This window comes from Esox lucius, chromosome 2, assembly GCF_011004845.1.
Source record: "Esox lucius isolate fEsoLuc1 chromosome 2, fEsoLuc1.pri, whole genome shotgun sequence".
NCBI lineage: Eukaryota > Metazoa > Chordata > Actinopteri > Esociformes > Esocidae > Esox > Esox lucius.
Genome location: NC_047570.1, coordinates 22729723 through 22743229, shown reverse-complemented (window position 1 = coordinate 22743229; position 13507 = coordinate 22729723). Strand labels below are relative to the sequence as shown.

The following is a 13507-nucleotide window of genomic DNA, read 5'->3' as shown; positions in this document are numbered from 1 at the left end:
TTGACATCCAAATGCCATAGTACATTCATCTATTAAACATTTACTATGGTTTTCATAATGGATGATGATGGCAAAGTGGGTCACGTTCAGGGTGATTCATTTTGGAGGTGTTGCATTGTGACTATACCTTAGCCATGTTGTCATTCTCTAGTTGTTAACCCAGAAAAAACAGTAATCCGCTATTGATTCAGCCTTTTAGGCACCAGACTTTTGTGTTCAGTCGATAATAATAGACTATTACATCATAATTATGATATCACTTAAAATTACTTTAGGAGTTTCTTTTTTAATATTCTGTTTTGTTCATATTGTAGGAAACTATATAAGCGTTATGCTTTTCTGCGCTGTGATGACGAGAAAGAGCAGTTCCTGTATCACCTCCTGTCCTTCAACGCTGTGGACTACTTCTGCTTCACCAATGTCTTTACCACTATCAGTGAGTGCTACTTCATAGCGTATAGCCCTGAACACAGTGTCAACAGTATCTTTATTCAGATTAAACTGTGACTCCTGGCTAAACCACTCTCTGTTTTTCCGGAATTTCTTGCAGAAATCCTTAAGACAGAGTTGCTTTTGTTATGAACATTCTTGAGAGTCATTTCAGATATCCTTCTCTTCTCTGTCCCACAGTGATTCCATATCATTTGCTGGTGATTCCCAGTAAGAAGTTGGGAGGCTCAATGTTCACAGCCAATCCCTGGGTGTGTGTCTCTGGGGAGTTGGCAGAAACTGGGGTTCTCCAGGTCCCCAAGCACACTCAGGAGATCACCTTTGAGGTTGGTGCTTACTATTTACTATTGTAGTGTTTACTATTGAATATACTCTATTCAATAGTAAACACTATACTATTAATAAAGTATACTATTGAATATACTTTATTAATGATAACAAATATTTATTTGAGAACAGTCTTTAACCTAAGCCTTTTTTTCCTCCTCTCCCCAATCACAGTGTCAAAATCTGGGCAAGCTAACTACCGTACAAATGGGCCATGATAATTCAGGGCTTTACGCCAAATGGCTCGTGGAGTGTATTATGGTGCGGAATGAGATCACAGGGCATGCTTACAAGTAAGGGCATGATTTGGTAACAGCTACCTTAAGGCACAACATTTTAGTGGGATCTACGCATAACAAAAGACCATGTGGAAGTTTGGGCTAACTGTAGCAAATGTGTGTATGTTTGTGTGTGTGTATGTGTGTATGTGTGTGTGTGTGTGTGTGTGCGTGCGTGCAGGTTCCCCTGTGGCCGGTGGCTGGGGAAGGGGGTGGATGATGGCAGTCTGGAAAGGGTCCTAGTGGGAGAGCTGGTGACGCCCAGTACAGAAAACGAGGACAGGATGTGTCGAACGCCTCCCATGCAGCAGTCCCCTGGCATGATGAGGAGGTTCGTCACCATCTCTCCAAACAGCAAGCCAAGTGAGTCACAGTTAACAGCCCACAGCACCTAAGGCACTGTTAACGTTCTTGTGTCTCTTGCTTGTACGGACTGATTTTGTTTGATGGACTCTTTCCCATCATCCAGAGCTGAACACTGGTCAGATTCAAGAGGGAGTCGGAGAGGCCATCAATGGGATAGTGAAGCACTTCCACAAACCAGAGAAGGAGGTCAGAGACAGAGCTCCCATCACATGTTATATAATTCAGTGTCTCCTCTGTCTGTACTCTGTCTGTACCCTGCAGACAACATTAATCATAGTCTTACTTCTGTGTTGGTTTATTATTCACAAGTGATGTGATGGACCAGTGTGCTTTGAAAGGAGACAACATCGGTGATTCTGTTTTTTCTATAGAGGGGAAGTCTGACCCTTTTGCTGTGTGGGGAGTATGGCCTTGTCTGGGCTTTAGAGCAGGTGTTCCAGCATGGATTCAAGTCCCCACGTCTCTTTAAGAATGTTTTCATCTGGGACTTCTTAGGTAAAGCCTTGAATATACAACCATTATTTACACTAAACACACTGTTAAGTGTCACACTTTGTCATCACTCCAAAAAAAAAAAAAAGGATTCCTAAAGAATACGTTAAATAAACAAACATTTTAAAATAATTATTAAATAAAGAAAATTCTGTAATAATACAGAAAGTTCGGACAGCAAGCTCATTTAATTTGGACATAAAGACAAAACTGAACAAGCCTGATACTCTAGTTTTCAGATAAAAATTCAGTTGTCCTATTCTAAGAATCAAATTGTGCCTGAATTAGAAACATTCTAAGAATCAAGCTGTGCCTGAATGTTTTTGTTCAGAATTTTCTGTCTTGTTACAAGCAACAATTTCTCACCCCTTTGGCATATTTGTTTTTGCTTGATTCAAGCCTTTTTCCCTTACTTTGAATAAGCTTTTTTGCTAAAGAATGAATTTTCTCTTTATTCATGTATGTTCCATTTGATTTATTCAATAGAAAAGTCACAAGTGTACTTTGAGAGTGCCGAGCAGAGGGAGGTTACTCCAGATGAGAACTGGCAAACAAGAGTACGAGATTTCTGCCGCTTCATGCGGGCCATCAACAACACGTCTAGGAACATAGGCAAGGATGGAAAGTTCCAGATGCTGGTGTGTCTGGGTGCCAGGTAAGATCTCCTTTGTAGCCTTACAAACACTCACAGAACCACAGCTTTTGTGAGGAAAAATGTTAAGGGAATGTACTGTATAATATATAATATTTTTTGTTTTACAAGGCCTTTTCAGTTCAGCCGAAAGAGGTCTATTTACACCATGCAAAATGTATTAGATCGCTTATGGGATATTAAAGCCATAATGACTAACCATGTGTTGGGATAACTATTAAAGCCATTCATGTGATATCTGATATTTAAAGGGGTAAACCGAAGATGATCTAAGATTGGTCTATGTTCACAGATCACTTTAAGTAATGGTTGGACTGTCTCTCAGTGCACGCATAGTTGTTGCATAGATGTCGCAGGTTTTAAAGTTTTTTAAGTGCCTTTAAAGTACCATTCTAATGTTTCCATAGACAGCTTGTAGGCTTACTGCACAAGCTAATAAGCCTTCTTTGGAGGAAATATTAGAAAAGGGTTAGAATTGATTGGTGTTTCCCAATTTTGATTCACTGTGACGGAACATTGGTTTTTCACATAGATAATTATTATTTCACCAAGTTCTATTAAATCACTAGTGGGGGAGTGCAATGTAGCCCTTTGACGCTGCACATGGGCTAGATCAACCCTGCTTTTCCTGAGTTAGAGAGTTGTGTGCCTAGAGAGACAGTCCAACAATAACTCTGGACCACAGAGAGCCTAGGTAAATTAAATCCCAAAACTAGATAGGTGAAATATCTGTTGTTATCTGGCCTTTAGCATTTATTTTAACCCTAAATTGCTCTCAATGGGAACTTTTAAATGTACATTTGTGTATTTATGGAGGTTATATAGCCTTGTCCAAAGCATAAATTACTTACTATTTATGAAACCTCAGGGTCTTGATTTCTCTCTAAACCCTTTGTGGTACACCAGGGATTTGTAGCTCAGATGCACCTGCCACTTCAATAAAATACCTTCTTTTTATCAGAAATCTTGTTGGCCCATAGCAAGACAGGACATGCCTAAATGCAACATAGATGATATAGAGTGCAGACTATAAGTATATAAGTATTGAAATGCACCCTCATTCTTCCCACTCCCCACAGTGATGTTGGTCCCTCATGATAAAAAGATTTATCTCAATGAACCACTCCCTTCATGTCCTGTCCCTTAGCAAGTATGGTGATTCATTAAATAGTTCCTTGGTGCAAATCTGTTGCGTTTACCTCTTCTCTTTCTTTGCTCTTCATAGGGACCATTTGTTACATCATTGGATTGCTCTCCTTGCAGACTGTCCGATTACTGTGCAGATGTACGAGGACATAGCACTGATAAAGGACCACTCGTTGGTAAATTCTCTAATCCGAGTGCTACAGACTTTACAAGAGTTCAACATCACCCTAGAAGCATCGCTTGTGAAAGGAATCGGTATCTAGGCCCTCCTTTGTTAGGACCATTTGGGCCTAATCACAAAAGATATTTGGGGACCACTAAAGAACAATTTAACCTTTTTATGCAGAAAGAGTCTTGAACATTCACAGGATTATTTCTGGGTTATATTACAGCTACTGTTATATTTGTCATATGAAGTGCAATGAGCCTTTCAAAATGTTGTTATTTTTATTCTCAACAATGTTAATGTTAGACGTTAAGAGTTTGTTTTCTATTACAATCCTTCATTTTCACATTGTTGAAGAAGATAACCCACCTGTGCTATACTGTTTTATTGAAAGCTAAATATTTGAAATGTTATTATTAACTGCTGACAATGGCTATATTTAAAAAGGAAAACAAGGAACAAAAACTGTTAATATATTTTCAGAGAAGAAGAGTATTATTTTGATATGTCTGTCAAGTTGCTTGCTCTGTTGTCAATTTAATTATGTCGTAAAGCAGAGCCTGAAGCAAAAGATGTAGAAGTATGCTTTATAAGTATGAATATGAAAGGGGTGATGTTTGTGTAGGGTTGAGGACTGATTTACCTACATGAATGTGACAGTGTGTAACTTTGGGTGATTCCTTTGTAAGTGTTTTACATGGAATACGTTTGCTAGAGAAGAGGCTCCTGGCTCCTCCCTTCATTAGGATCATAATGTAGCGTGTGCTAGGAGTGCACAATATGTATTCAGTTTGAGGAGTACATTGTATACAGCTCATAGTAATGCTTCACACTTGACATTTAACTCTTCAACAATACTCATAATTTGCAGTTGTTTGATGGAAAGTGAGTCATTAAAAAAATGACAGCCTTCATGTAAATACCTCTAACCAGTGAATCTTTCCAACAACATAGTCCTTTCCCGTTCTACCCATTCCTCGCTGGTTAACAACATCTGCTCCATAGGGGAAAATTGTGTGAGCTGATTGAATCATGATGAGTGTTATATCTGATTTCTTTAAATAGCCTGAATCAAAATAGAGCAAGCAATCCTCCTTTGAACTGTTGGCGTTCCTGCTATGCAATATAATGCACATCTCCCATAAAATTTACCCAAGATCTAGATGAAAATCATTGGACCTTCTCAATTTCTCTTACTGTATAGCATATGTTGATGAATAAGAACAGAAATTTCAGAGAAGTAGGTGTGAAGGATGTCTTTCCTGTGCCAACGTCCATGTATGATTGACATTAGCATCTTGGGAGATAGATCTATTTTTGTTTTTCAGTACTGTTGTAAATTTATTGGCATAACCATGTAATGTAGTGTTTACTAAGTGAGGAAATGTGTACAGTGTAAAAATATATGAAAAATAAAATTACAGAACTGCATTAATATGGATATGTTTATTGTATTTAATTTTAGGATTTAAACTGACTTGAATGACTACACTTAAAATTAATATACGGTTATTGATATACAAAACGGTTTTTGATATACAAAACGCCCCATTATATTACCTGTATTAACTGTTGAAAAAAAAACTTTCTTTAACACAGAAATGAAGCACAGAAACAATGTAGCAACTGCAGGTGTAGAATGTAAACAAACTCATTCGCGCCATTTCAGAGACTCGTTTTTTTTGGGTCCATTCATAGGTTGCGGATACAGTGCATGCTGGGACCTGTAGTGTTTTATTGTGGCGACCACATAGGATGAGAACGAAACTATTTTCATATTTACTCCTTCTCCCAGCATACAATATTGTTAAATACTATGCCTACCTTTCGCTCATTGGTTGAATTTGAGTTCAAATGGACACGTTACACTCCTTATATGGTATTTCTACGGTGGAAAGCTTTAGTTCCATGTTTTTTTATGCTAATGATAAAATAATACGCAGCTGTATGCAGCACCAGTAGTAAGGCATGCGCAGTGTGTAAAAAGACAGCAGTGTAGATTCAAAGTTTTGTTCGGTAAGTCCACCTTTATTACATTTACTGCACAGCATGGACATTTAGAAATAAATATAAAGGACGTAATGAATGCTTAGGGTTACATTATATTTTGGTCTGTCGCGTGCAAATTACATCTGCAAGGGGTCGTGGTAACAATGGGAGAGCATGGCTATGGAGCGTGGCGTGGTAGCTAGTAGGCTAACTAGCTAACAACAATAGTCAGATGCTATTTGGCGCTCTTAGCGGGCGAAAGTTTCAATTTAAAGGGGAGGAAGACCCTATTAAACTATATGTTAAGTTTTGTTATAACGATTCGATAAAAAAATTAAATAAACTAATTTCACCCTGTCGCGCTTTTATTACTGTTGTTAGGACGCTTTTTCTTTCTTCGGAGAAAGGAGTTGTGCTTCCCCGCTTTTTGTTTCATAAACGTTACTGTCTGTAGAGTAGCGTTACTGTACTCTCCGTACGTAACTAGTTCCAGTCCACAAAGTAATGTTTATCTTCTTTCAAACAAAATGGTAATATAAAACAAAATCAAGCTACGTTTGAATTAGTAGCGATACCTATGGGAGTATTGCGTTATTTTATCCGCTTAACGTGTTTGTTAGCTATGTACTACTGTGTAGCTCGCAGCCAAGTTAACGAACCACTGCCAAACATTTGCTCCGCGATGACGGCGTCATAAACGAGGTTTGCCAAAAGATGGACGAATAAACTCAGCGAATTACGATTAAAGTGATCGGCGATTAGGATTTCGGAATGATGCTCCGACGTCCCTTAAAATTACGTTTAGTCTGCCAACAATAATCGCTGCTCAACTCCTAATTATCGGAGTTGTCTATTCAGCTGATCAGGTGCTGCAGTAATGACCAATATATGATAGTGTATTGCTTGTAACCAACTATAAATACGGTTGCATTGCATCTGTGATGTATTTTATACTGAATTCTACCGAATTAAATGGCTCACTTGCAGCCATTGACTTGATTTCGTCTACTTTCGTTCCTATCCCAAGTGCTTTTCAAAATCGCCTAGCGCATCCAGTCAGGAAACAAAAAAGCAAGATGGGTGTTTCAAAACAAAGCTACGCTTAATAAACCGAACGTTTTATTGCACATCTAGGGAGAGTCTGGGTTATAATACAGTACATATGTATACACAAGATATCACAACTCACTGTATAATGTGTTGATCTACAGCTTGTTCCATTGTTTTTAAATCGTGTAACAGCGTTTTGAAAGAGTTATTCCTTCGGCCAGATGGTCTCGTAAATGACAATTGGTTTTCAGTCGTGTTACTGTACCAGACAAATAACAAGTGAACACCAGGGGTTGTTGTAGCATAGTATTGTAGCCTTCAAAATGCAAAGAGGGAAAAGTTATTTTCCCATGTATACCTCGCTTTATACCATCAAATAAATTCAGTGAATGCGAGCTGTCATTTTTATTGTAGATGCCAGACATTTTTCATTAAAATATTATTTAAACGATCTTTTGTAGGGATAGCTTTTGGCATACCACGACATGTACCCTCGAAGACTAATAAGGGATTTTTGTAGTTATTTAAATGTCAACTTTTGGGGAACCTATGATCTTCATTAACTCTTAAGATTGGTACTTCAAATAACCCTCTAATGGTTAAAAAAAAAATTGAAGACCACTTGGTGTTGTTTTTAGGAGTTCTTTAATCGAGTATTTACAGTTTCAGTGGGACAGCTCCTATAGGATAATCTAAGATGTTTTTAGAGTGTAGGTGCACTGACAAATGTCCTGAATCTCAAATCGCATACTTGCAAACTATATAGTATGCCAGATTGGTATATGGGAGGATTAGTATGTCTCAAACCATAGTACGCTAAAAAGCTTTTTTTGGTAATATAGGCCACAACCCCTTGTGCAGTAAAAGAGGATGAGTTTCCACGATTTTCTTGTGTTTTCACTTGATGAAAAAGTCAGTTATCAGTCAGTCGCCTATATTTATAATTATTGTATCAATGTCATTCACGAATGATAGAATAGGTAATGTTTTTGTGCCATGAAATGGCTTTGGCATTGTAACGTTTGTCTTCAGTCCCACTAGCAAATTATTCGTTCTTATGACTATTGCAAGTAGCAGTACTAAGTAGGCCTATTATAGGCTATTAAAACAGCCAGTAGCAAAAGCCATACAGTTCATAAATTCTATTTGTGGTGGAAGTAAACTTAATAATACAGTTTAAGGGCTTAATTATCTAGCAAAATATTCAAACTTGGCGTGATGTTAATTCGTGACAAAATGAAATGTCAAGAAGCAATTTTATGAAGAGGTAATATGTCCCAATACTGGCATAATAGCCTACTATATAATAAACAGTACATACTTCACCGTCCAGCAAAGTATGTACTTGTAGTATACAATTTAAGATTGAGCCACAGGCTTAAGAGGTATTTAGCCCTTTCCTTTCCAAGACATTCCACAACAGAGTTGCAGCCCTGAGCAGGCGCACCTGATTAGCTAATCGAGAACTTAATGAATGGATCAAATGCACAGAATGGCTGGAGGTCTATGAAGGGGAATTGAATACCTCTGGGCTATAGACACTAATTTGTTTACATGCATTGTTTTCTACATTTAGAATTCTTGGTCACACAGTAACATATTTTGGTGCATATTTGAGTGAAACTGGTGCACTGTGGGGACCTCCTCCCTTTGTACCAAGAAAAATGTAATTTGGCATTAGATGGTCGACAACCCTTGTAATATTTGTCTTTCTCTGTAGGTTTCCCTTTAATCATCATGTTTGGTTTCCACAAGTCAAAAATATATCGCAGCCATGAAGGATGTTGCATATGCAAGACCAAGTCCTCCAGTTCACGCTTTACAGACAGTGGCCGATATGAAGAAACATTCAGGCTATGTTTTGGGTAGGCTTTTCCCCTTCATGAATTTATTGCATTCTTTCTTTACATTTTATGGGCAATTTAACCCTATGTACTATATTTCTTTGTATTACATTAATTTTTTAAGGCCATGTTTGCCCTTATTTCATACAAATGTTTAAACTGGTTGAATATGATAACTACTGTATTTCTAGGATATTTAACATTAAATGGCTTCTAAGTGATCATTTGACCACACACACAGATTGGTGGTATTCTATTGTACTTACCACCTTGTTTTATGGCAGCCTTTCCAACAGGCTCAGGAGAGTTGAAGATTACAAGATGTTTCCACAGAAACATGTTTCACAAGCAATTCTGCTTCAGTTTCAGACTGCTTGTCCAATCACAAAGTTAGTGGATTGGTGTTGTGGCTTACTCTCCCTTAAGTAAAATTCTCAGTAAGCTTATAAGCCCTTGATATAAGGGAGATGCTATGCCACAACAAGCCAATATGATCCCTCCAGAACATGTCTCCCCACCCATACGATGTTGGCAAATGTATACTGTCCCAAGGGACCCCTGTCTGCATACCGGCAAATGGCACAGTCCTGGCTTGAATCTAGTGGTACACACCTGAGTGCCTTATTTTGCTCATCCACCAGTGAGCTGTGGAAAGTGCTGTTAGCTTTGCGCTAGTTTAGAGCATTAGTAAATTATGTAAACAAGTTAACAGAATTTTGATTACCCTGTGCTTATGTGAATTGCAATTTTCTGTTTATCAAGGTTGTCAGAGGATCGTGTAGGAGACATCTGCAATGCCTGTGTGTTGTTGGTAAAAAGATGGAAAAAACTGCCAAAGGGCTCCAAGAAGAACTGGAACCATGTAAGCACTTGTATTTTAGTTCACTGAAGATTCACAGTTATATTTAGTTTCTCTTCACTTTTCTTTTAATGCAACTAATATTAGAGTGATTAACATTCATTATATGACACTAGGTTGTAGATGCTCGAGCTGGGCCTGGCTTCAAGCTAACCAAACCGAAGAAGATGAAGAACAGTGACGGGAATAAAAAAAGAAAGCTAAAGAGGCTGCACAAGTTAAAACGACAAAGTAAGGCACTTGTCCTGTTAAATTAAAACATTACTAAAACTGTTCTTTTTGCATAAGTCTGTTTTACATCAGTCATTTGGCCAACTCCAGGTAGACATGCAAATGCCCCATATGTCTATGCCACCAAAATGCAATGTTTGCCGTTTTAGACTCTGATGCCCACAGCACCACCTCCAGCATGTCTCCATGCCAGTCGCCAAGCTATGAGTCAGATGACGGCTCAGACATTGAGACCAAACAGAGGCGCCCCACCCCTTCTGTCTTTTCCTTCCTTGACCTGTCTTACTGGAAAAGGTAAGCCTAAAAATTGTTACATTTAAATGTTTGAACAGACCATTTTAAATGGTTAATTAATGGGGCTTGCAAAAGCAGCAATAATTTAAGTCATTATCCATACCAGTTTCGAAATATCCAGTTGTATCTATGGCCATGTCTCCTCATAATGTCAAACTAATTCTGGAGAGTTGAAGATCGGAGCACGCCTTCTTTCTTGGAGTCTGTGCCAAGCCATTCTGCTTTTTTTGTGGCACTGGAAGTTGACATCTGTTAGTTTTGCAGGTGTATGAGCTGTATGTCAGTCACTAGAGGGAGCTGTATGTCAGAGTCTCTAGAGGGTAATGAGACCAAGAAATTGTTACTGGCTATGCCTCCTGCTCCCAGGACAGTGCTGGCCAATTTGTCACCCATTGGGATTCCCAGTCCCAAGTTAGCTAGCTGCACAGTCACTGTTTGAACCTAGACTGTGGCGGTCAGCTTGTTGCTATGAAAGAGCGCCACTCTCAAACCTGCTGTGTGACAATGCATTTCCATGATTGCAAATCAGACATTATAAAATTGGCAGTGGAAAGTGAGCCAATATACATTTCAATTTTTTTGGGAAAAAACGCTGACTGCTATGTAGAATGCCTTTTTAAGGAAGTATAGCATCAAACAATATCAATGACTCTGGTTTTGACCACCTTTTTATAAAACATGTCTGACTCATTTGGAGCCTAGAATGTTTCTAATTATCTGCTTAAAATTGACTCATTTCCACTTTAACAAAGGGTTTAATCAATATTTTATTTTAATGGATATGTTTTCCCTGTAGGCAAAAGGTGTGCTGTGGAATTGTCTACAAAGGGCGTTTTGGTGAGGTGATGATTGACCCACGTCTCTTCAAGCCCTGCTGCAGCTCCAAGAAGCAGGAGGCTTTGGTTCCAATGCAGGACACGCATCTTCCCCCTCCTCCGCTCCCAGAGGCCCTGAAAGAGGGCTGGTGATGCTCTACTGCACCCCCTGGGGGTGTCCACCCTACACGTTGTCTCCAGTGGCAGACTCCCCCAAAACCATTAGTTCACTGTGTATTTAGTCAGCTAAATGATTTTCCTATTTTTTTTTTCTTTTGAAATTGGTATTTTAATTTTAATATGATGCATTTTCTTTTTTTTCTTTTTTAAGAAAACAAAAATAACAAAAAACCTTTTTTATATATGCACGCATTAGTGTACTATTTATAGGATGAGGAGGCAGAATTATATTTGGCCTTCAAAGGCACACTATCCAGGTCTTGTTGCAGCATTTAAAATGTATTTTCTGTGTTACTAGCATTTGTATATATTATGTTCCTTATTTCAGCATATCAGGTTTTTTTTTTTACTGTCTAATTGGTGAAATAATATTTGTGCTCATATGCAAGACTCAGCCAGCTAGATTTCTAAAGGAAGCTAATTTGCATTGATGGACTGACCGTTGTAGGGGTTTTCATATACTTGTTTTTCCCTGACACTCATGGAGCTGAATTAGATTTCTAGCATCTTAATATATAAAGGGCGATAAGAGTGTTGGGGGGTGTTGATAAAATTCATACAGTAAGAAATGGCCTTTCACCGGGCCTTTTTCTAAGCATACACATGCATTGTCTCACTCTTTCCCTCAAATTCATGGTTTGACAAGCACTGGGTAGTTTGTATTCTTTTTTTTAAATTTTTAGTTTTTTTACACATTGTCAGATTTGTAAACACTCCCTACCATGAATTTACTAATTGCTTTTCAGCAATTTCATGCAAGTGAATCACAATGGATTGAGTTGAACTCATCTTTGTCTTGGAGTGAAATCCAGTTATTTATTTGTCATTTGTAAAGTCTTCCATGAAATGAAAATGCACATTATATAAGCATAATGTTTAAGTGGTCTTGTGTATACACGTGTTTTGTCCTTTTGGCCATAATAACTGTTTTAAATGACAGGATTGACAACCTATCTTTTTAAACCACTACATGTGTACAGATGCTTAGTTTTTCTTAGATTTGTGAGGCATTATTTTTACGGCATCTCTTGTAACTTCTTCAGTGGCAGTCTTCGAGACTGTTTACATGGACAGCCCCATTCAGATATTTTCCCAAATTATTGCAAGCTTTTTTGGCTTGTTTAGTAAGGCACAATGCATGAAATGAATTTGCAAGCGGTTATGAAAATGTGAAATGTTGGACAAAACACTAGTGTTTTGTGCCTGCTGTGTTTCCTAAGAGATTTAGGCAAAATCAATACTTTACACGGATTTGTCGGCATCAACGCTTTATTCAATATTCAGTTATTTTTATTTAAATCTTTGAAGGAGGCAATTCTATGCAGAGACTATGCAGGAAATTTGAATGTGAGAAATTGGTAAAATGTTCATGTTTGTCAGCCTATTGTTTTTCACAATTTCACATATTTGATGTTTGTCAGTCATAATGTAACATTGCCTCAAGACAAAGTTGCAGTATGATTATTATTTTTCTTCAGGTTAAACAAGAAATGTGTAACTCTGATAAATAATGGTCAGATTGCACAAGGGCATTTGTTATTTTATTTGTTGTAAGACATGCAGATAGGTAGTCTGAGCTAGTCTGTTTTTGCCATCATACCAACTTCTTGTCACTCATTATCATGCTTATTGTATGGCTTGAAAATGACTGCAGTGGACTTTACAAGAGCATAGACAGACCTGGCTAGTAGACAGGATATCCTGTTGTGCAATGTAATTGAGTGGTTTGTGTCAATATACTGTATAACATTGGTTATCAAAAGGGTTGTTTGTGTGGCAGGGGTATTGAACATATTTCTGTATCTGAAATAATGTAATTAAAAGGAGATATGCTGCTTCCTTTTATCAAGATGGAAATGTTCACTTTTTGTATATAGGGTGATGCCTTATTTACTTTTGCAAGGTACATTTTGGATAATATGCGGTGTGGCTTATTAAAATGAACTGTTCTTTTTCATTATGAGCTTAAATCTGACACTTCGTTTATATTTATTTATTCCTCATCTGTTTAATGCTGATGCTGTTAATTGAACCGTTAGGAACTTCTAGTTATTTCGACTCTGCACTTCTTTCGAATTTAGATTTTTTTTAAATGTTTTCTATAATGCTATTTTGTATATCAATTTCATTAGTTATGTCTTGTAATAAAACACAGAAGATACTTTTGGGCCCAGCGTGATTTCATTTCAACCGCTAGATGGTGGTCAAAACGTAACATGTAAGCGTAATTTGGAGACTGGCGTTCATTCTCAAACCGGTCTCAATTCATTACGCACATGCTCCGAGACACCATCCGAGTTACACATGGTCATGTATGTAGCTGGGTAATTTCCCTCGAGTGGTAAGGGATTTAATAAATACATCAACT

At 37.8% G+C, this 13507-nt stretch overlaps 2 protein-coding genes across 3 annotated transcripts in view; both read left to right on the top strand.

The window, feature by feature from the left end:
- The window catches only part of dennd5a (DENN/MADD domain containing 5A), a 43356-nt gene extending 38044 nt beyond the window's left edge, over positions 1-5312 (top strand). The window contains exons 16-23 of one of the 2 annotated variants that reach the window (XM_010878246.5): positions 315-436; positions 631-776; positions 952-1070; positions 1237-1418; positions 1525-1607; positions 1793-1916; positions 2400-2568; positions 3791-5312. In XM_010878246.5, coding sequence (XP_010876548.2) covers positions 315-436; positions 631-776; positions 952-1070; positions 1237-1418; positions 1525-1607; positions 1793-1916; positions 2400-2568; positions 3791-3974 — 1129 coding nt within the window. In that variant the 3' untranslated portion in view covers positions 3975-5312. The remainder of the gene's footprint in view (positions 1-314; positions 437-630; positions 777-951; positions 1071-1236; positions 1419-1524; positions 1608-1792; positions 1917-2399; positions 2569-3790) is intronic. The other variant, XM_010878254.5, reaches the window with a different exon arrangement.
- Positions 5313-5788: 476 nt separating this feature from the next.
- On the top strand, positions 5789-12658 carry sinhcafl (SIN3-HDAC complex associated factor, like). The gene is made up of 6 exons (XM_010878232.4): positions 5789-5893; positions 8637-8781; positions 9523-9622; positions 9736-9850; positions 10000-10144; positions 10941-12658. The coding sequence occupies exons 2-6, from the start codon at positions 8654-8656 to the stop codon at positions 11110-11112; spliced, it is 660 nt and encodes a 219-aa protein (XP_010876534.1). The 5' UTR covers positions 5789-5893; positions 8637-8653; the 3' UTR covers positions 11113-12658.
- Positions 12659-13507: the final 849 nt, after the last annotated feature.